The sequence below is a fragment of the Bubalus kerabau genome, chromosome 5 (genome assembly GCF_029407905.1).
Source record: "Bubalus kerabau isolate K-KA32 ecotype Philippines breed swamp buffalo chromosome 5, PCC_UOA_SB_1v2, whole genome shotgun sequence".
Taxonomy (NCBI): domain Eukaryota; kingdom Metazoa; phylum Chordata; class Mammalia; order Artiodactyla; family Bovidae; genus Bubalus; species Bubalus kerabau.
Window position 1 is genome coordinate 84,016,638 of NC_073628.1, and position 20,833 is coordinate 84,037,470.

At 48.1% G+C, this 20,833-nt stretch overlaps 1 protein-coding gene across 5 annotated transcripts in view; it reads right to left on the minus strand.

Annotated features, from left to right (window-relative positions):
* The window catches only part of PARP1 (poly(ADP-ribose) polymerase 1), a 48,417-nt gene that overhangs the window by 10,943 nt on the left and 16,641 nt on the right, over positions 1-20,833 (minus strand). For 4 of the 5 annotated variants that reach the window (XM_055582026.1, XM_055582025.1, XM_055582022.1 and 1 more), the window contains 12 exons: positions 17,884-18,008; positions 16,159-16,373; positions 14,639-14,738; positions 12,680-12,796; positions 11,907-12,083; positions 9,070-9,214; positions 7,174-7,314; positions 6,286-6,528; positions 5,961-6,029; positions 5,711-5,843; positions 3,373-3,568; positions 14-142 (listed from right to left, as the gene is read on the minus strand). In XM_055582026.1, the coding sequence (XP_055438001.1) occupies positions 14-142; positions 3,373-3,568; positions 5,711-5,843; positions 5,961-6,029; positions 6,286-6,528; positions 7,174-7,314; positions 9,070-9,214; positions 11,907-12,083; positions 12,680-12,796; positions 14,639-14,738; positions 16,159-16,373; positions 17,884-18,008 (1,790 nt within the window). The remainder of the gene's footprint in view (positions 1-13; positions 143-3,372; positions 3,569-5,710; positions 5,844-5,960; positions 6,030-6,285; positions 6,529-7,173; positions 7,315-9,069; positions 9,215-11,906; positions 12,084-12,679; positions 12,797-14,638; positions 14,739-16,158; positions 16,374-17,883; positions 18,009-20,833) is intronic. The other variant, XM_055582024.1, reaches the window with a different exon arrangement.

The following is a 20,833-nucleotide window of genomic DNA, read 5'->3' on the forward strand; positions in this document are numbered from 1 at the left end:
AAAGTGCAATAACCTCATACTCCACCATGGCTTTCTTCATACTTTCTACATCAAAGATCATTTTAATGAGGTTCTGCACTGGCTTGGGGAGCTTGGACTTGGTGCCAGGGTTTACTGTCAACTTCTTCACCGCCTCTTCATCCTGTAGGGAAAATCAGGAAGAGACCCAATTAAACAACCCAAGCAAAGCTGTGGTAGTGTCATCTGGCAGAGAAAGGATAGAGTGCCACCAAAAGGTTAAAAAAAAAAAAAGGCTACGTGTAAAAGGTTTGGCATTAGTTGCCAGGAGGAAGATGTTGAGTATGGACAGGATGAGACTGCCTGTGCGCCCCAGATCCTCTCGGCTGCTCCCGATTCTTATTCCAGACACCGCCGAAGCATCCAGTTCTGCACAGGCAGACCTGCAGGCACCCGCACTGCCTCCCACACTTGGGTTGCTGGTGCCCTGTGCCTGGGAACCTGCCCAGTGCCCATTCATGCCCAACGTGAAAGTGCTGGCACCTACGAGGGCAAACCTTGGAGCCAAGGCACACTGGACTGATGGACAAATTCTGCCTCCTTCCTTCTCTTACACTGCTTCACCCAAGGCTGAATTCACACAGCCTTCTCTGTAGTGCCGAAGGGTCAAGCAAGCAGTCCCACTTCCTGTCACGCAGCCTGACAGTGTTCAAGCACATAGGAGCATCATCCCTACCCCTCACCCCTGCTCCCTGGGATTGCTCTTCCTGATATACTAGCAACACAGGACTTTAACTCCAGCCAGCTGGGGATCCCAGGCTGAGCCAAGACCCTGCTTGAATGAGGGTAACTGCTGTTGGGCTTTGCTCCTGGAATCTGCTTGGCTTAATCTGCAGAGAAGAACCCGTGTGCTAGTGCCCAGGGCCGCTGCTGCCAGTGTCACCGTGGATCTACTCTCAAGGCTGAAACACACGTCTTTACGTGCATTCTTATCTTCCGGCTGTAACTTTACTTGAAGACAAACCATTAATCCATTAAAAAGCCTTATTTATATGCATATACTGTAACCAGGAACTCTAAGAATAGTAAGCAAAAAGGCATACAGATATGTATATCAGCATCATTATAGTGAATATATAAAAATAATCTAAATATCTAACTGGGGGATGGGAGAGAGTAGTTTGGTAAATTACAAACTACAGCCACCCACGAGACCTGGGTTTTGATCCCTGTGTCGGGATCAAACCAGTATTCTTGCCTAGAGAATCCCACGGACAGAGGAGCCTGGTGGGCTAAAGTCCATGGGGTCGCAAAGAGTTGGACATGACTGAGCGACTAACACTATTATTACTACCAGAGGAAGGAATTCTATACAGACTTTAGAAATGATGCTTTAGTTCAGTACCATTTAACAGAGTAGCCCCTGGTTCTGACATGTGGTCATTCTGAATTGAGATATGTTTTAAGAGCTAGAAAAACATCAGCTATCAAAGACTGAATTAAAAAAAAAAAGGAAAGCTATTTCAATATCAACATATCAAAATGATAATATTTTGGACATACTGGGTTAACTGGTATTAATGTCACTGTTCTTCATAAAATGTAGCCACTAGAATATTTAAAATTGCATAAGTGGCCGCATCTCTCTGTTGGACAGCGCTGCTCTAGAGGACATGGGGAAACATTCCTAGAACATCGAGGCAAAACGTGGGTGGTGGCAACACGTGCGTAAGGAAGGACTCCAGGGCTGCAACGGCTGAAAGCACCTGTCAACTGAAAGGAAGAATATACACATGTGTACCTTGAGCTTAACTCTTCTGTACCTTTGTACACCTCAGGTGCTAGCTACCCTTCCTTGCAGTTGAAAATGTGCTAATTTACATGGTTTCTCTCTATCCTCAGCACATCCGTGGATTCAACCAACCATGGATCGTATGGAACTGCGGTATTTACAATGAAAAAAATTCCACATGCAAGTGGACCCATGTAATTCAAACTTGTGTTGTTCAACTGTCCATCTTTTTGAAATGCAAAAAATAAACTCAGGAGGGAACACTGCTGAGTTAGACCAAGTATGTCCAACACTCAAGTCCAAGTTCTCTGCTGCTGCTACGTCGCTTCAGTCATGTCCGACTCTGTGCCACCCCATAGATGGCAGCCCACCAGGCTCTGCCTTCCCTGGGATTCTCCAGGCAAGAACACTGGAGTGGGTGGCCATTGCCTTCTCCATTGTGTGAAAGTGAAAAGTGAAAGTGAAGTCGCTCAGTCGTGTCCAACTCATAGCGACCCCATGGACTGCAGCCTACCAGGCTCCTCCATCCATGGGATTTTCTAGGCAAGAGTACTGGAGTGGCTTGCCATTGCCTTCTCCGCCAAGTTCTCTACCCCAACATTATACAAGAGTTAATTTCTGTTTTTAATGGTACAGTTCATGACACTCTGTAAACTAGAGAACTTACAGTTTATAAATACTTCAAATCCCCCTTTGACACATTAGACCTCAAAGATTTGAGTTAAAACCTGTACCACTGCAATAAATCTCTTTCCCTCTGCATAATAAATGTGCACCACCCCTCATTATAAAAGCAACAGGTTTTCATATAGAAACAATGTAAGAATTTTGTCAAAAACAAATGGCCTCAACAGTATCAGTCAAGAGACACTGGAAGGTTGCCTGGTAATATAAAGGGAGATGACCAAGCTACAAATAAAAATAATGGGAAACTATCAGGAAATAATTTAGGACTAAAAACTGTGACCCAGTGTAGTCACTACAATTCTATCTTGATGATAAAGCAAGTCATGTGACCTTCAGATAAGCAACCTCTATGAACTCCTCCTCCCTTGTGTTACGGAGCAACTTCAAAGACTGCTCCTTTGTGACAAAATGCTCACACTGTTTTTACAAGCCTCACCTCACACTTCATGGAACAGATTTTATTCATGAAAGGGCATGCATTTTATTAAATGCTTTTTCTGTGTTCATTAGGATGACTGTGTGGATTCTATCCTTTATTCTGTTCATGTTATACTACACTGATTTGATTTCTGCATGTTGAACCAACCTTGCATTCCTGGGATAAATCCTACTCAATCATGGTGTCTAAATGCCCGTGTGCTGCTAGATTCAGTTTGTTAGTATTTTGTCGAAGGTTCTGCATTTATATTCATAACTATGTTGGTCTGTAGTTTTCCTGTGATGTCTTTATCCATCTGTGCTTATCAGGATAATACTGGCCTTGTAGAATGAGTTGAAAAGTGTTCCTTCCTCTTCTGTTTTTGGAAGAGTTTACGAAGGACCAGTATTAATTCTTTAAATATTTGGTGGAATTCATCAATGATGTCATCTGATTCATGGCAGGTTTTTAAAAGAAAACCTTTTACTAGCACTAGCAAGTATCAGAGCATGATTACCTGGCCATAGTCAATCTCCAGAGGGTAGAACTTTTTGGGATGCTTCGTAAAGTTTTTAGAGTGCCAGGCATTTCCGGTTTTCTCTTCATATAATTTCATAAAATGCTCAATGGCATCCTCCTTGGATGGCATCTGCTCCAGTTTGTTACTACCAATCACCGTGCCCACACGGCCCCAGGACCTGAATATCCAGTACCTGTGGGAAGAGAAGAAAAGCATCAGATACAATTTTGCGGGTCAGCCGGTCATATTTCAGGATGAGCTTCCTCTCCCTGCTATTTCCCTTGAGGGAGAAAAGAGTTGTAAACACCCCAAAATGATGATAACTGACAAAGAGGAACAAAAGGAACCAGTATTAAACAACTTTTATTTTAATTTCTATTAAACTGAGAGTTGTTAAGTTTAAAGTAATTAAAAAATGTCCTTCCATATCATACTGGCAAGTGAGCTATAAAAAGTACCAAAGAATAGTTTAACCTTGGATCTGGCAGATGAACTTGACGAGTAAATCCTGAGGCCTTTACATGGTAGTGGTGGTGGTTTAGTCACTAAGTCATGTCCGACTCTTGCGACCCCATGGACCATAGCTAGCCAGGCTCCTCTGCCCATGGGATTCTCTAGGCAAGAATACTGGAGTGGGTTGCCATTTCCTTCTCCAGAGGCCTTTACATAAAAACATCCAATTCCTTTTCCCAAATAAACACAGCAAGTATTTACCTGGAAGTTATGCATTCATTAACAACAGGTACCAAAAGGAATGAAGAACGTTTGGCTCAGATCAGAGGCTGAGATACAATGAAATGGGAGGGGGCAGGAGAGTGGTCCACAGGGTCAGCCACCTACAGACGTAGGCTAATATCCTCAGTTTCCATCTTAAGCTAGAGCTAAGTCCCAGGTATTCTAGGGGCAGGGCTGCCTAGCTTTGGGGGAGTGCATTTTTCTTAGTGAAAATCATGCAGAAGTTAAATCTCACACCATAGTAAGTACAAATATAGCAGTAAAATCAGAGATTTCAAAGAAAAGCTAGTGCTTCCTGCTGGTTTTCTGGGCTACTGCCCAGAGGCATATAAGTTCATTCTCTTGTTGTTTTTTTTCCCCCTCTAGAAATGTTTGGAAGATATCACAGGGACCTAACTTGAAAATCTTCTAACAGGCCATAATGCCCTTTCCCTATAAAAACCAATAAATCAAGGCCACCAGGATAAGCCACCCATTTGAAATCACCAGTATAACTTCTTGTGTGTTGGTAGTAGACAGTTCTGTTCTCACTGCCTGTGGTTTATGAACTATAGCACTCAGTGTGTTTTTACAAAAGCCCCCCTCCTTCTCCTGCACGCCAATACTCAGCTAGCTTTTGGAAGGTTATGTTTTACAAGCAAGAAACCCTATCTTCAAATCTCCAACAAGAGTCAGCAGTAAACTAAACGATGTAGGATTTTATTTCTTTACAAACTTCGAAGAGCCACACAGATGTTAGGTGCCCTTGTAAGGTCACCTTTGAGGTTCACATTTTAAAACCTTGTTTCATTCATATGGATAGACTTAGCAGTCTTTTAATTTTTGGTTGTGCTGTGTGGCATGTGGGATCTTAGTTCCTCAATCAGGGATTGAACCTACACCCCTTGCAGTGGAAGCATGGAGTCTTAATGACTGGACCACCAGGGAAGTCCCTGAGGTTCACATTTTAACTGACAGGTTTGTGAGAAGCTGAAGAAATGGGAAGAGCCTGAGCCTGCCAGTGCCTACAACTTGCAGCTGCCGAGAGTCGCCAAGTGCTGACGTTCTCTCAGGGGTCTGCTTTTCAACAAGTAAAGCTCTTTGAATCTCTTGGACTTCAACGGGTAAACTGTTCCCATTTACTAAAAAGAAAAGATCAAGTTCAAAATACAAAGTGCTTTTCTGCCGCCATTAGGGTTTAGCAAGAGTTCCTTTCACACACCTCTCCTGCTTACACGTAGCTCCCATTCCACAGCAGCTCTGTAACAAGGGCCCATCCGCTTGTTGGAAGACCACTCCGATTAGGTAAGTATGGGTAGTCAAGCCAGCCCCGTCTCTCAGCACGCCAGGACCAGCTCTTACCTGGCTCCATTACATTGAAATAAAAAAAGAAGCCATCCCAAACGCCTTTGGTAACCCAGGAGCCTGACGTGACACAGATAACCGAGGACAGCAAGGCTGTCCAGGGGCCACGGCCTCTTCCCTCCTTCACTGAAGACCTCACTGCACACCTATGATCCTCGAGAGGCGGCTGGTCCCCAGGTGCGCAGACAGCCTAGCTCCGAGGGGCCCTGCTCTCAGGAGCTCGCTTCTCTGGACACTTCCCCGCCCCCTGGTGCACCTGCTCTCTTTGTCATCCTCCAGGAGCTGCAGCTTGTAATAGGAGTTGGTCCCTTTGACGATGTCCACGAGCCCGAGGGTGGCGCTGAAGACCTTCCCACCTTTCTCGAGGACGTGTGCGTTGTGTTCCAGACCTGTCAGGACAGAGCTCCTGAGAGTCTGCCCCCATGGTAGGGGGAGGGAGGGGACCCTTCTGGTTCCCCAGGACCAGGGAACCTGGCACCCCACTCTGTTCACTCCCATTTCCTCACCTGACTCAGGGTCGACAGCTGCTCCTCCTTTAAGAGTTAATTTCATCCTCTTTTCAGATTTGTTGGTACCTTGGAAGGAAACAGAGAAATGCAAACATTAAAAATAAACCAGGAAGGGGAAGGTGGCAGGCAGGGCAGGTGGGTCATCTTTGCCTGTATCAGAGTCAACAGGGGATGTTGCCTCTCACCACCTGAAGTTGATGCCATTCTGTGTCAAGGGAAAACGAACTGATAAAGCTGGTGTGGGCAGCACTCATCAGACCACTGGTGCACAAAGGGAGAGGCTCTGCATGGGTGGACCCGATGGGGCCACTCAGGGCCTCACCTTCCTCCTTGACGGGACCCTTGCTCTTCTTGGAGGGCGCGGCCCCCGACTTCCCCTTTGGGGCCACTGCTTCAACAGGCTCCACCTTCACCTCGGCTCCCCAGGGGGACAAGAGGTGGGTGGAGAGCAACTCCTGAAGGCTCTTGGTGGAGGCGGAGATGTCCTGGAGGAAGTCCTCAGACACGACACGGATGTTGGCTTCTTTTACTTCCTCCATCTTTTTATTCATCTTGTCCACCTCCTCTGTTCCAATTGGAAGGAACAAAAAGCGAAATCTCAGATTACTCCAGAGTTGTTACTCGCTCAGTACTTTCCTCCCCACTCAGTTTTCTTTTCCTTCAAAATCTAGCACTCAGGAACTCGCTCATTTAGACAACTGTCTGCCACTAGCAACAAGCCTCCTTTTCTAAGGTGTGATGAATGAGAGCTGCTTTCTCCAAACCATTCTACAGAACCAGATGTCAACAAGCATTTCACACAGAAGGTGAGTGAGGTTTGTATGGGAAAAGTGGTGTAGTGCTTTCTGCTCTTGGGAGACTTAAGATGGTCATTGGTGTAATAAGCCTGCAAAAAAATCTGTGTACCCTCTGAACTCTGCATTTCAAGCCTGCTTAAGCTGTGAACTTTTGTTCTAGTGGAAAATCTACCAACATCTTGTGAACAGTGCTAAGCGACAAGAAGAGTGGGCTGGTCTTCAGACAAGTGAGCACAGACCACAGCAGGGAGCAAGGCCAAGTTATGAGAGCCCATGCCCCTTCCTAGAGAACCTGAACCACACCCGCAGTAAGAGACATACTTCTAGGGTCCCTGTGTGTGTCGGACACTGGGCCCAACACAATCAGGAGAGACAGACAGGGTCCCCCTGGTTCTCAGGCCAGTGAGACTTACTTTTGGTGCTGATACACAGGGAGGCCTTGTTGGCCGTCCCTGTCAATTTCCCCCCGAGTTTCTCGATCGTGGCCTTCACTTCATCCTTGTTCTGGGAGAGTTTCCCGAGAGTCAGGATCTTCATGTTGGATAATGGCTTGTCTGGAATGGAAAACAGGATCATGAGACAGGGCTGCTGCCTGTGGTGGGGAAGAGCAGAAAACGAGGCAGTAGCTCCCAGGGAAAAGTCAGCCAGGTTGCAAGGCCCCTGAACGGCCTCAGCACCTTCTCTGATCAGGGAGAAATGGGTCTCCTTGGGGAAAAGGCCACGTAAACAGCAAAGAGCTAGAGCACCAGGAAAGCAGAGGACAGCAAACCGCACCCAGTCCTCAGCACAGAGAGGGCCAGCTGGGCATGAGCCATGCACTGACACCGTTCTACAATTAGGCCATGAGCAGGGATGTCTGGGGGGGTCTGGGTCTGCACCACAGACAAGGAAGGACCAGGGGTCTGGGCAGGGGTGGGCAGCCGGAGTCATCATATTAACTTGCAATTCCTTCTGTTATTTTTTCCCCCCATTCCACAACTAAAAACAAACCACAATCCTCACAGGATACTTATTAATCAACCCCATTTAAAAAATCAGTCTCATCCACCACTAGAAGCTCTGGTCAGCAGGACCACACTGAGTTGAGATGGATTCAGGCACCAAGAACCTTGGCATTTCAGGTGTTCAGCACTAACCCCAAGCCAGGAAGACCTGGATCAGGAGTATTTGTTGCAAACGGAGACGTATAGAGCTAGTGACACATTTCCACGAGTGATGCAGTGGAATCCTTTAAGCCATCCCTGTGAGAGTCCCTTGGATCGCAAGATCAAACTAGTCAGTCCTAAAAGAAATCAGTCCTGAATATTTATTGGAAGCTGAAGCTGAAGCTCTAATCCTTTGGCTACCGGATGTGAAGAACTGACTCACTGGAAAATATCCTGATGCTGGGAAAGATTGAAGGCAGGAACATAAGGGGACAACAGAGGATGAGATGGTTGGATGGCATCAACGACTCAATGCACACGAGTTTAAGGAAGCTCTGGCAGTTGGTGAGGACAGGGAAACCTGGCGTGCTGCAGTCCATGGGGTCACAAGTAGTTGGACACAACTGAGCGACTAAACTGAACTGTGAGGGGGGAACAACCAGGGACACCCACAGGGTTTAACTGAAAGCTGTCTGAGGTCTCCAGAGCAAACAGAACCACTGAGCTGTGAACTGCAAGTGAGGGGAAAGCAGAGGGGACCCTCAGCGCAGGGCCTGGATGCTAATCCCAGCCAGCCCACCTGCAAACAGCAGGGTGACTCGGGATGACCACACAACCTCTCCCCAGGGGATGGAGGGAGGGCACTGGTGGGCTGACATTCACAGATGAATCCTCATCCTCCACCTGCCACACGGTGGCCACAACTAAGCCACATATCTGAGTAAACAAAGACAGCGGCCCCTTTCTGCCAGGAAAATAGACTGATGTCACTGTCTTTGCTGGTGTGGAATACCTTTCATGTCGATCACAGTATGTACAGCAGGTCTCTGAGGGGACAGAGCCCCAGTGTCACATTAGGCTCGGGATGAATGGTGGGGTGGAGGGGAGGGCTGCCCAGAGGCGGAAAGGGGAGACCTGGACTGACTCTGCTCAGCAGTGCAGACTCAGGCAGGCAGGACAACGTCCCCACAGGCAACCGTCTCCCTGATCCTTCTCAGAAGCCCCTCCCCAGCCTTCCTCCTCCTGCTGGCGGTGGGGTGGGGAGAACAAGGGCAGAGTTTCCCCATGGGATCAGCCAACAGGAGAAGAACCCAGCCGGATCCCCTCTCCCCGCTAAGCTCAGGGCCCCAGCCCTCCCTACCCAGGCTGGGCCCGGAGCTGTACCTGGGGGGCCAGAGTGCACAGCGGCAGGCGCTGAAGCTGCGGAGGGTGGGGCTGCTGCCCCCACCGGGGTGCTGCTCTCTGGGGGGAATATACGGTCCTGCTTTTTGATCTTCAGTTTCTTGAAGTAAGAGATATCTCGGAATTCCTAAAGAACATAAGTTATAGTTAAACCAGTTCTCCCACGAAATAACCAACTGACAGAGCAAAGAATTTGAGAATCTTTCTCTTCTTATAATAAAGAATAACAAAATAGGAAGACTGGAGGCTTTTGGTATGAAATACAGGTGATATAGTACTTATGACTAGTGCTTCTACATTTATAATAGACCTGGTACTGTGACGCTTTAAGAAGAAAAATATTTTCTTTAAAAAGAAAAAAGAAAAAAACCTGTTGATTATCTGGTCAGGGGACCTCTGCTGGAACCTGATTACAACCCTCGGGCCTCACTCTCGAGTTGCAATCCTAAGGGTCAAGAGGCATTGTCCTGGGGTCATATGTGCTTTCCATGACCAAAAGCCCCTCAGACTCTCCACATCCCGGGAGAGAGGTTATTACCTAGAAGGAAATCAAGGCAATTCTCATCCCTTCCTAGAAGCGACCGTGGATGCAGGCGGCCCGACACCGGTCAGTGTCCAGCACAGTCCACCTGCAGCCCAGGAGTCACCATGGGCTCTGCTCTAAGTGGTCACACAATAAGCATCACATGCACGAGGCTCAGGGGTACCAGTTCTCTACTCTCCTCAGTCTTCATCCCACCAACAAAGAGTCCTTCCCCACTAGAGCACACGGAGCTCTGCTCAGTGTCATGTGGCAGCCTGGATGGGAGGGGGGTCTGGGGTAGAACGGATATGTACATATGTATGGCTGAGTCCCTTCACTGTTTATTGACACTGTTAACCGGCTATACTCCAATACAAAATAAAAAGTTAAAAATAAGTCCTTTCCTGCTAGATCCATGGTCAATGACCACCCAGTGGATAAAACATATGCTGGGCATCTAACATGTGCCACACGTCACAGTGGGTTTAAGAGAGTTTTGGCCTTTGAGAAACAAGTTCAGCCTTGACTGAGAGTCAGATGTAAGGAGGCAACTTCCAGATAGGAGCTAGCTTCTAAACCAGAGGTGTGCTAAAGTGATGCAACACTGGGAACGCTGGGAGGGCTCCTCAGAGGCAGTGACCTGCTCAGCTGGCTGGAAGCTGGAAAGCAGGCAGTTAGGTAAATGCATCGGACGGGTATTGTGATGTACTGGGAACACACAACGGTAGTTGGTTCCCCACTGCGGAGTGCGTGATCCAAGAGACACAGATGAGGATGGACTGGGGAAGGGGTGAGACGGAGACGGAGAGAACGTGCGTCGAGTGGTGAGAGCAGGATGCCAAGAGGAATAAAAGAGCCAAAAGAGGGGCTGCAGAAGGCAACTGGAGTCAGACCATGGAGGGCTTTGAGAAAGGGGGTTCAAGCCAAGGAGATGCCCTTGATTCTGGGATCCAAGCCCCTGGTGGCCGCACAGTCCCTACACAGGGCCTGTAAGTCCATGAGTTCGCCTGGGCAGCAAGCACTGCTGACCTGACAAAATGTCTTGCACGTCCAGGTATCCTTTTATAACAACCTTTAAAAAACTACACATAGATGCAGTGCAACTGACGTATCAAGCACAAAATAGTTCACGTAACAATCTTATTTTTTCCCCAACCTATGGTAGCTCAGACTGTAAAGCATCTGCCTACAATGCCGAAGACCCGGATTCAATCCCTGGGTCGGGAAGATCCTCTGGAGAAGGAAATGGCAAACCCACTCCAGTACTCTTGCCTGGAAAATCCCATGGACAGAGGAGCATGGTAGGTTACAGTCCATGGGGTTGCAGTCGGACACGATTGAGCAACGTCACTCACTCAAGATACTGAAAGGGGTACAAATACCACAAATGGGCTCGTAACATTGGCATTCTCAGAAGAACTGGGAAAATATTTCTAGAATAAATGGGGAATCACTTTGAGGTTTTAAGGGTGGGGCAGCGACAAAGTCAGATTTGTTTCAGAGCAGCTGCACGAGAGGTATTCAATAATTACGGTAGGGGACAGAAAAGGCAGGAAGAGAATGAGTGCAAAAGGGGAAAACGTGGGAAAGTGGTGATCAGCCCCGATGCAGGTGACAGATGCATACACTGCTGGTCCAAATGCTCCCCACCCCAGGAGAAGACACAGGCAGTGAGGGAACCTGACGGACACCAACCCCAAAGCCCAGTGAGCGGCAGGGCCACGACCGCCCCCAGCAGTGCTGGGTCCTTCCAGCAGCGCCCCGACACTGCTGGCACCCCAGCAGCACAGCTCCTAACAAGGTGCCCCAACTGAGGCTTTTTGCCTTCTGAGGACTCAGCAGAGAGAAGGTGACAGGGGACACGTGAACCCTGGGTCCTACTCCTCCTCCAGCACCTAGGCAAAGAAATGTCCTTGAGAAGCACCCTCCTGTCATAAAGGCCGGAATCGCCACTGGTTCACCACTGTGTCCCTTGTGCCTAGAACAGTGCCTGGCAGAGGATAGGCACTTGAGAAACAGAAATTAAAAATGACCCACAGTCTTTGCATTTTACACCAGCTGAACAAACCTGTGCTGCAGCTGGAAGCGCATTGGTTCTCCATCTGTGTAGTTTGCAAATGTACAGAACTAGTGACATAACTTTATATTCTGATTATGAGGAAGGCCCCAATGTAAAGAGGTCTGAGACATTCTACTCTGCAGTCATGGTGGCCTCAAGTGTGGACAAGCATGGAAGTGGCACCAGGTTTTTCTGTAAATAGATCCCAGGATTGCTCCTACCTCCCACCATACTTACCTTTGGGGTCACCCACTCCTTCCGGTTGGGCGTCTGTGTCTTGACCATACACTTGGTCCAGGCAGTCACATCCCCGGTACAGTAATAGGCGTCGCCCTTGAAGACCAGCTGGCCCGAGCATTCCTCGCAGGGAAGGAGGGCGCCGAACAGCATACCGTCGGCCACGCGGTCCAAGATCTGAAGCCAGTGAAGAAACATGTCAGTGAGGAAAGGCAGGGGGCCGTGAGAGGACATTTGCCAATGTGGGATGAAGAATCTGCACAGACTTCACTTGCTAAAAAAGGGAGTGCCCTGAGGCTCCCTAACATTCCCCAGGGGAGGCGGATCATGGTTGCAACTTGGATCTTATGTCCACGCATGAAGTGTTCCTGCAGTTACCCCTTCCCTCGGAGACTGAGAAATAGAGGGAGAGCCCAGAGAATCCACTGCTTCTGAGTGCACCGCAGTGACGGCAGGGCCTGCTGGGAAAACAGCCCTCGTGGCCCCCAGGGAGTCTGGGAGGAAGGCAGCAGAGAGAGCTCCTCGGGCCCAACGGTGTGGCATGAACACACGAGGCAGACGTGCAGCCCACCTCAGTGCTTGAGCGCCTGCCCCTTCCTGCCCCGCAAATGGCGACCTTGATGGCGATGACCATGCAACACGACTGTGGAATGTCGCTCCCAATTAATACCAGCAGGTGTTCAACCGGAGGGCCTCCCACACTCCACCGGGACAGTCACCGCACACGGCCTGGCCGCCTGGCTCGCGGCTCCAGAAACACAAGGGCAGCTCACCGCCGACTCCCCGGAGGGCACTTCCTGCTTGTTGAAGATGAGCAGCTCTTTCAGGTCGTTCGTCGAGCACGCTTTCTTTAACTCGTCCTTGACGTTCCAGATCAGGTCGTTCTGGGCCTGCGTACAACAGCCAGCAGCTGAGAGATCGGCTCTTTTCAGAGAAAGAAGCCCAACCAGAGGAAGGTTCCACCCTGGCCCTGCTTTGGCTCCCATCATAGCCCTGCTTCACAGCCCTGCTCTGAGTGGAGCTGCCGCATCCCCAGGACTCTGCTCCTAGCACGGGGTGCCGTGTCTGAGTCGGCCTGGGGTTTGGGCACTTGGGCACCGGAGTCCCTGGAACCAGCCTCTCAGACAAATCCCAGGACACGCACGCAAGAAGGCACCGGGTTTATCTGTCCCAACACCCAGCACCGAAGGGAGGAGGGTCGGCTCCCCAACTACCTGCGAGCGAGCAGGGACAAGCCCCAAACACCCCGACCGCCTCAACTGTGCATTATGCTCACTATTGTGAACAGACTTCAGGTCTTCTGAACATAGACTGTAAATCTCTGTGGTAACATTTATGCAGTGCTTACTCTTCGTGGGCACTTTTCCCGTCACTGCACTTATTCTCACACGTGCTTTGCTTAGGAAGGCAGTGGCCTCCCCACAGCAGAGTCAGGGCAGGGGAGCGCTTCCTCCCGCTTTAGGGGACTGGGCGGGTAATGCCCTGAGACCCCACCTCTGCAAGACAGATGGAAATGCCAGCTCTCTCAGCACCGGGTGAGAAGGGCTTTAACGTGACAAAGCTGCATCACACACACTGCTTCCCCTGCCCCACCTCCGTAAGGGCCTCTCAGTAATAGTGACCCCTGGAACTTCCCTGGTGGTACAGTGGCTAAGAATCTGTGCCTCTACTGCAAGGGGCACGGGTTCGAGGCCTGGTTGGGGAGCTAAGATCCCACATGCTGCACGGTGTGGTCCAAAAACAAAGTGAAAATGAATACAAGTATGCATCATTTTTTAAAAATAAAATATACAATTTAAAAAATCCACCCCTGCAGGACCACGTGGTGAGCCTTGGAATGAGATAGCATAAGGAACGAGGGAGGACAAGGAAGAAGTCTAAGGGCGCAAGGTGAGACGGAAGCAGCAGAAGGATGAGGTCACCTACGTGACCAAGGACGGGAAGCCAGCACAAACGGATGTGCCGGGTTGGGGAGCGTGTGGAGCACGGAAGGGAGAACACCAAACCCACTGTAGCGGCCCTGCAGCCAGGGCTGGCACAAAGCAGACACGTTTTAAACTGCAGGACAACCCACACCGAATCTGTGATTCGTGTTAAGCATGGAAATCACACCCCCAAGAAGAGATCGATGGCCCCCTCCTAGTTTCCCAAACAAACACTCGCCATTTTCTGGTTAATAAGTCTTACTTTGCTTCGACAATGTTTACCAACACGGTGACGAATGTCTCTGTTCAATGACAACCGGTCTAACGGGCAGTTTTCTCCTTTTACTATATGCCTTCTATTTTTTTTCCCCCCAAGAAGAGACTTTCATTAAAAGAAAATTGAATTTTATCTCTTTCAGCCATTCTCTGTGCCAAGAACCTTCGGCATCCTTGAATTCAATACTCAGTTTCCAATGTGCTCCAGGTCTGGGATGCGGTGATGCACTGTATGGCTGAGGCGTGACACGCATCCCAGCACGAGGCTGCTGAGTGGGAAGTGACAGCTGGGCTCCCACCAGCCTGGCCACTGGTCTGACGCTGAGAGCCCACTGTGGATGCCTTCATGTTGCTTTGGGAGGAGGGAAGAAAGCCTGGGGGGAAAGCCAGGCTACCGAACAACAACTATTGATTTGGGAATTTTAAAAGCTCTTATAAAGCAGGATACCCGCACCTCCTTTAACTTTCTCCCCAGAATGAGGAAGAGAATTAGACTGAATGGCGAGAGGAGACACGCAGCTCAGGACTCACCTTAAGGGCCTTTTCAAGTCTAATCTCCTTGTCTTTTTCTTTTTTAGATTTCTTCTTGGTCACTTCATCTATTCCATCCACCTCATCACCTTTTCTCTTTCTGAAAGAGACAAAGAATGTGAGAGAAAGAATCAGAACCACTGAAACCCTGAAAGCCGATGCCTCGGGTGACACAGCATCCTCAGGCCACTCGAATGCAGCCCGGCCAGGCGCTGCCCACTCAGGAGCTTGCCGTCTGCTCAGGTCTGCAGCTGCCACTTCACGACACACTCCACTGTGAGGACGGGCCAGCAGTCGCTCCAGAGCCTTGGAACAACCTGGCGCAGCACCTAGGGCTTAGACCCCATCTGACATCAAAATGCCACCCATCTCCTGGCATAGACCAGGCCTGGAAGGTTCTGGCAGGGACTATGCTACAGGTTAAGGCCACGGCTGAGGGCAGGGACCGCAGAAGACAAAGCACCAGTGTCAGGCACTGAGTCTTTCAAGCTAAGACACAGGGCTGCTCCTGAGGCCAAGAAGCTGTTCTCAAATGCGGGAGGCCGAGCTATCCTTTCAAGCCCAACAAGCAGCAGTAGTCTAGGCGCCGCCAGCTGGTCTGCCTCAGCCAGGTCAGCAAACAGTGCTGACCAAGGAGCATCACCCCTGACTTGAGAGAGGGCACTGAGGGTCATCAGTAGCCCCTAGAAACAGGGGAGGCCAGCCATGGTGGTTAATGCTTTCAGTTGTCACGCTGGCCTGAGATCGAACCCCTGGATTTTCCCTCATTCATTAAAGTGGGGAAAAGAATATTCTCTGCCTTATAGGATCATGGTGATGGTTAAATGAATTATCCTGTAAAAGGCTTAGCATAGCGCCCAGCACACCAGAATGCTCAACCCATTCTAGTGGTTACGGCATAAATGGAAGCTTATACCTTCTTCTTACACCTATACTGAGTGTCAAAGCGCCCTGAGGACTTTAAAATCCATGCCTCTGACTTTCTAGTTTTCTTTAACATTCCAGAACCACATGTGCTATACAATAAACTTGTGCACTTATTTCATTTTTAAAATTTACTATTTGCTTATGGCTGCTCTGGGTCTTTATTGCCGCGTGCAGGCTTTCTCTAGATGTGGTGCGAAGACTTCTTTACTGTGGTGGATTCTCTTGTTGCACAGCATGGGCTCTAGGGCACACAGGCTTAGCTGCCCCGCAGCACGTCAAATCTTCCCAAACCAGGGACTGAACCCGTGTCCCCAGCACTGCAAGGCAGACTCTCAACCACTGGACCACCAGGAAGTCCTACAGGCGCGCATTTAGAACTGCAATAGTGCTTGAAGGCCATCTCTGCACTTGAGGATGCCATGGGGACGTGAGAGCTGGCCATGGAGCGGTGAGAGGCGGTGGCGGACTCAAGTCAGGGGGACGCTCAGACGGGGCAGTCAGGAGGGTGCAGCAGTCTGATACAGACTCTGGGTCTGTGGGAAGCCCTTCCCTGAAGCCCCATGGGCACCCCCCACCCCCAGCCTTCTACCCACCTTTCACCCTTGATGCCCGGGAGCTGCTTCTTGAGGGTTTCTTGGTCCTCTGCGGTGAGGACGCTGAAGCCCATGAGCTGGCTTGCGCTGAACTCGGGACGGAAGCCCAGCTCCTCCCGTTTCTGAACAAAACACTTTGGGTGGTACCAGCAGTCAACCATGCCCAGCTGGGGCTTATCGGGGTACACCACCTTCTTGGACAGGCGCACCTGGCCCTGTAGGAGAATCCACACGTGTTAAAAGAGAGACAAGGAAGGGTGGTCAAACATCGGGGCGGCCCAGGGGCGACCAGGTCCACAATGAAGGTGATGGGAGGGCTGCTGGAAGGTTTTGGTTCTTTTATGCCATTAAGGATTGTGTTACCCTGAAGCCTCTGCTCCCTAATTTTAAGTAAGGTTAAGTCCAACTAGCTACCTACCCACCCAGCTGCCTGGGCAAGTGATAAAGTGGTAACATCACCCTGAGGACGCTCTGCAGACCCCAGTGCAGAGGTAAGAACAATGCCTGGGACACTAGACTGCAGGCTCATGGGAGCCAGAAGTAGAAGTATTAGTTGCTCAGTCGTATTTGACTCTGCAATCCCATTGACTGTAGCCCGTCAGGATCCTCTGCCCAAGGAATTCTCCAGGCAAGAATATTGGAGCGGGTTGTCTGTTTTCTCCTCCAGGGCATCTTCCCGACCCAGGGATTGAACCTGGGTCTCCTGTATTTCAGGCAGATTCTTTACCATCTGAGCCACCAGGGAAGCCCCCGAGGGACACAGAGCAGGCCTCAATCCTAGCAGGGATTTTGTGCAACCTCCTACCCAGCCTCCTCAGTCTCTTCATGCAGATGAAGGCTCCCTAAAATGCGGTAGCAAACCCGTAAGCTAGCATCCAGTCCTGCCATCCTGCCCTGGTCTGACATCCCTAGTGAGTTTCAGGCCTGTGAGCCCCAGATGGGGAAACTCGGACCAAGTGGCACTGACACAACTCCACCTCAGGCCTGGCCACGCTCCATGACACACGGCCTTGGGTGCTGCCTTTGAAACTTTCAACTTTTGCCTCAAATTCTTGGGGTAGAAGGCAGCTGGAGAAGATCTAGAGATTCCATGTTTTTCCTTTCTGAACACTCACTGACTCGCCTCAATTTCCTGTACAATACTGAGGAGGTAGAAACTTCTCATCAGTGCCTTAAATTAATCAACCAGAATGTTTGCCTAAGATGAGAGGATCTCTGGTAACAAGGCTAAAGGGCACAGGCCAACCCCTCGATCCGCGTCTGAGCTACTCAGACGGCCATCACCTCACCTGACCAGCTGTCATTCTACAGGGGTGAGAGCTGGAAAGGAAGGAGGGTGGACGGAGTTCCTGACTAAGCGGAAGAAAGCCTGGAAGCTGACACTAGGGAACAAACGCACTCCTTAAACTGAGTCTACCATAAAACACAACCAACAGCTTCCTGCAGCCCTTTGGGGGTCCAGAAGAGACCCACTGTGTACATGGTTTCCAAACTCTCCCAGGTTTCCTAAGAGCAGGTTCAATGACACACAAGGACGGGACCATGAATGATCAGGGCTAGATCTGCCCACAAGAAAAGTCACGGTTATCTCCTGTCTCTACTAAGATGATTCACTTTATTTTTGCCCAGCACCTAAAGCCCTATTTTCTTTTTCTTTTGAGCTATCCAATGACATTCAGTGCAAGAAATCCAGAAAGGCAGACAGACCAAGCCCCAAGCTCTCACCTTGTCTATCTTCTCCATGCAGCTCTTGCACGTGCTTCTGTTGGACTTGGCGTACCCTGCCCCGAAGTCAATCAGCGTCTTCTCAGTCTTGCTGCCAACTCCATCTTGGCCTTTGCCTGAAACATCTAACACAGCCACGCTCAGTTCAACAGCCTCAGTGTAGTTCCAAAGAGCCCTGTCCCCCTCTACCTCTTGGGATTCCTCTACCAGGACACCTTGTGTTTTGGGCAACCACAGCTGGTCCATCTCTTCTATGTTTGTTTCTAACTACTGTGGTTGGTTAACAGTTTCTTCTCTGGCAATGAAATTAAAAATTTTCTCAGGCTCCTGGAAACAGCACAATGTTAGCTGGTGGTGGTCTTACCACTTCCCACCCCTGGGCTCCTCCTCTGCAGCCCCCTTCCTCACTTTGGAAAGAACTTGGTAAGTGTTTACTATGACGTCTGATAATAGATCAACAGGAGAATGAACAAACAAACTGAGATATAGTCAAAAGACTACTCTTCAGTAATTAAAAAAAGAAGAATTGATGACACATAAGACAACCTGGATGAGTCTCACAGACATGCTGAGCAAAAGCAGTTTAAAAGAGAAAAAGATACTATTGCTTTCTCTCCCAAATGCTAAATCACACAAAATTAATCCAAAGGGACAGAAATCAGAACAATGGTTACCTTGCTGAGAGGAAAGATGACTCAGAAAGGACCCAACGGACCCTTCTGGGGCTACTTATTGATGGGTGAATGTTAGATGCGTGCATGCACTTGCCAAAATTCACTGAACTGTACGTGTAAAGTCTGGGCATGTAACCGTATATTATTTTAAAAATTCTGGATGAAAAATTTCAAAATACTAAGAACAGGTATTGTGAGAAAACAGATATTACAACAAGAACAGTGACTCAAAGATGAAGCTTCATTATGATGAAACCCATGTCCAGCGAAATGAAAAGTACTTAGGGATGGATGGTGTGGAAGTGGAGAAATGGGTACATCACACATTGCTGATACAGGTAGAACTGATACAATCCTTCTAAAAGGCAGGTTGGCACACACACCTTGAAACAGTTCATCTCTTTTAGCAGTATTTCCTCCTCTTAGAATTAAAGAAATAACTGGATAGATGCCCAGGATATATGAGAAATTTGTGACAGTTCTGTTTGTAACAGAGCTAAATGGTTTACAGCCTAGTTTCAAAAGCAAGAGAGTCTGGACTTGAATCTCTCCACGGGCGTTCACCACCATGCTAACCTTGGGTCACTCAACTAACCTTCAGGTGTCTCAGCTCAACTGGAAAAACTGATAAAGCAATATGACAAGGATTCAATCAAATTACTGTAATATATGCCAAATACTTAAATGATGCACAAAATTTAGCAAGATCTGAATAAATGAATACAATGTTATCTTAAACAATAATGATGGAAATCTGTAACTTTTAATGTGAGAAGAGTAAATATTAAACTATAAAATGCAATGTGTAGACCACAGGGAAATACAAATCAAGATTATGAAATATCACTTCAAAACATTAAGGATATTTTTAAAACTCCTGTAAAACCAAAAAATCCAGAAAACAAAAGTGTTGATAAGGATGTGGAGAAATCAGAAAGCCACAGCGGCTGTGGCAAACAGTACTACAGTTTACACAAAAAAATTGAACGTAGAGTATTGATATGAAAATTCCACTTATGATAATTCCACTCATAACTCCACTTATGAGTACATATATAAGAGAACAGAAAACAGGGTCTGCATCAGATAAATGCACACCAATATTCACCAATGACCAAAAGGCAGAAACAACCCAAATGTCCACCAAAGAATGAACAGATAAATGAAATGTGGAATAGCCATATCACAGAATTCTTACCCAGCCTTTAAAAGGAAGGAAATTCTGACAGACGCCACATGAATGAACCCTGAAGACATGAGGAGTAAAATAAGTCAGACACAGATGGACAAATACAGTATAGGCCAAACACAAAAGGATAAATACTGTATGATTCCACGTGTATGAGCTACTTAGAAGTAATCAAACTCACAGAGACAGAAACAGTGGTTGTCAGAGAGTAGGGGGAGGAGAAAAGAGGAGTTAATGTTTCATGGGTATGAAGTAATACTTTGGAAGATGAAAAAGTTTTGAAGAAGGATGATGGTGTGGCTGCATAGCAGTGTGAATTGCACTTAACACCACTGAAATGTACACTCAAAGTGGTAAGCACTGTGTTATGTATATTTTATCACAAAGAAAAAGTGACTGAACATTAAAAAAAAATTATTATACTTAAGGTAGAAACCTTTTTCTGCAGGAGTAAAAACACACGAACACACAAGCATCAATGTCTGAATAGAAAAACATTTTCTAATAAGACACCCTGCAATATTAATGACAGTTCTTTCCGAATTACAGGATCTGGGACAATTTAAAACTTCTTGTTCTCCAAAACAGCCTGGAGTCACAATCATAGGTTAAACTGGGTCAGTTCACAGGAAGGCAGAGAAATGAGAATACAGTCTCAGGAGATAGCCTTCAAAGGATGATTAAAAAATAAAATCGACCGTTTAAAATTTAAAGGCAGCTCACCAAGTTGAGTTTGTGGATACGGACCAACTGACCACAGCTTATACGGAGAGGCAGGAGACGCAGAACAGCCAATGCAATATTGAAGAGGAACAAAGTCAGGGAACTGACACTGCCTGACAACAAGACTCACTGTAAAGCTATATAATCAAATCAGTGTGATGCTGGTGAAACTGATAAATAAGCCAGAACACAGTCCAGAAGTATACCCACACAGACACAGTCACTTGATGTTTGATAAAAGAGCAAAGTCAACTCAGTGGAGAACAGACAGCTTTTTCAACAAGTGGTGCTGGGACAATAAGACATATACGTGCAAAAAAGTTTAATCTAGACAGATTACACCTGTGGCAAATAGTAACTCAAA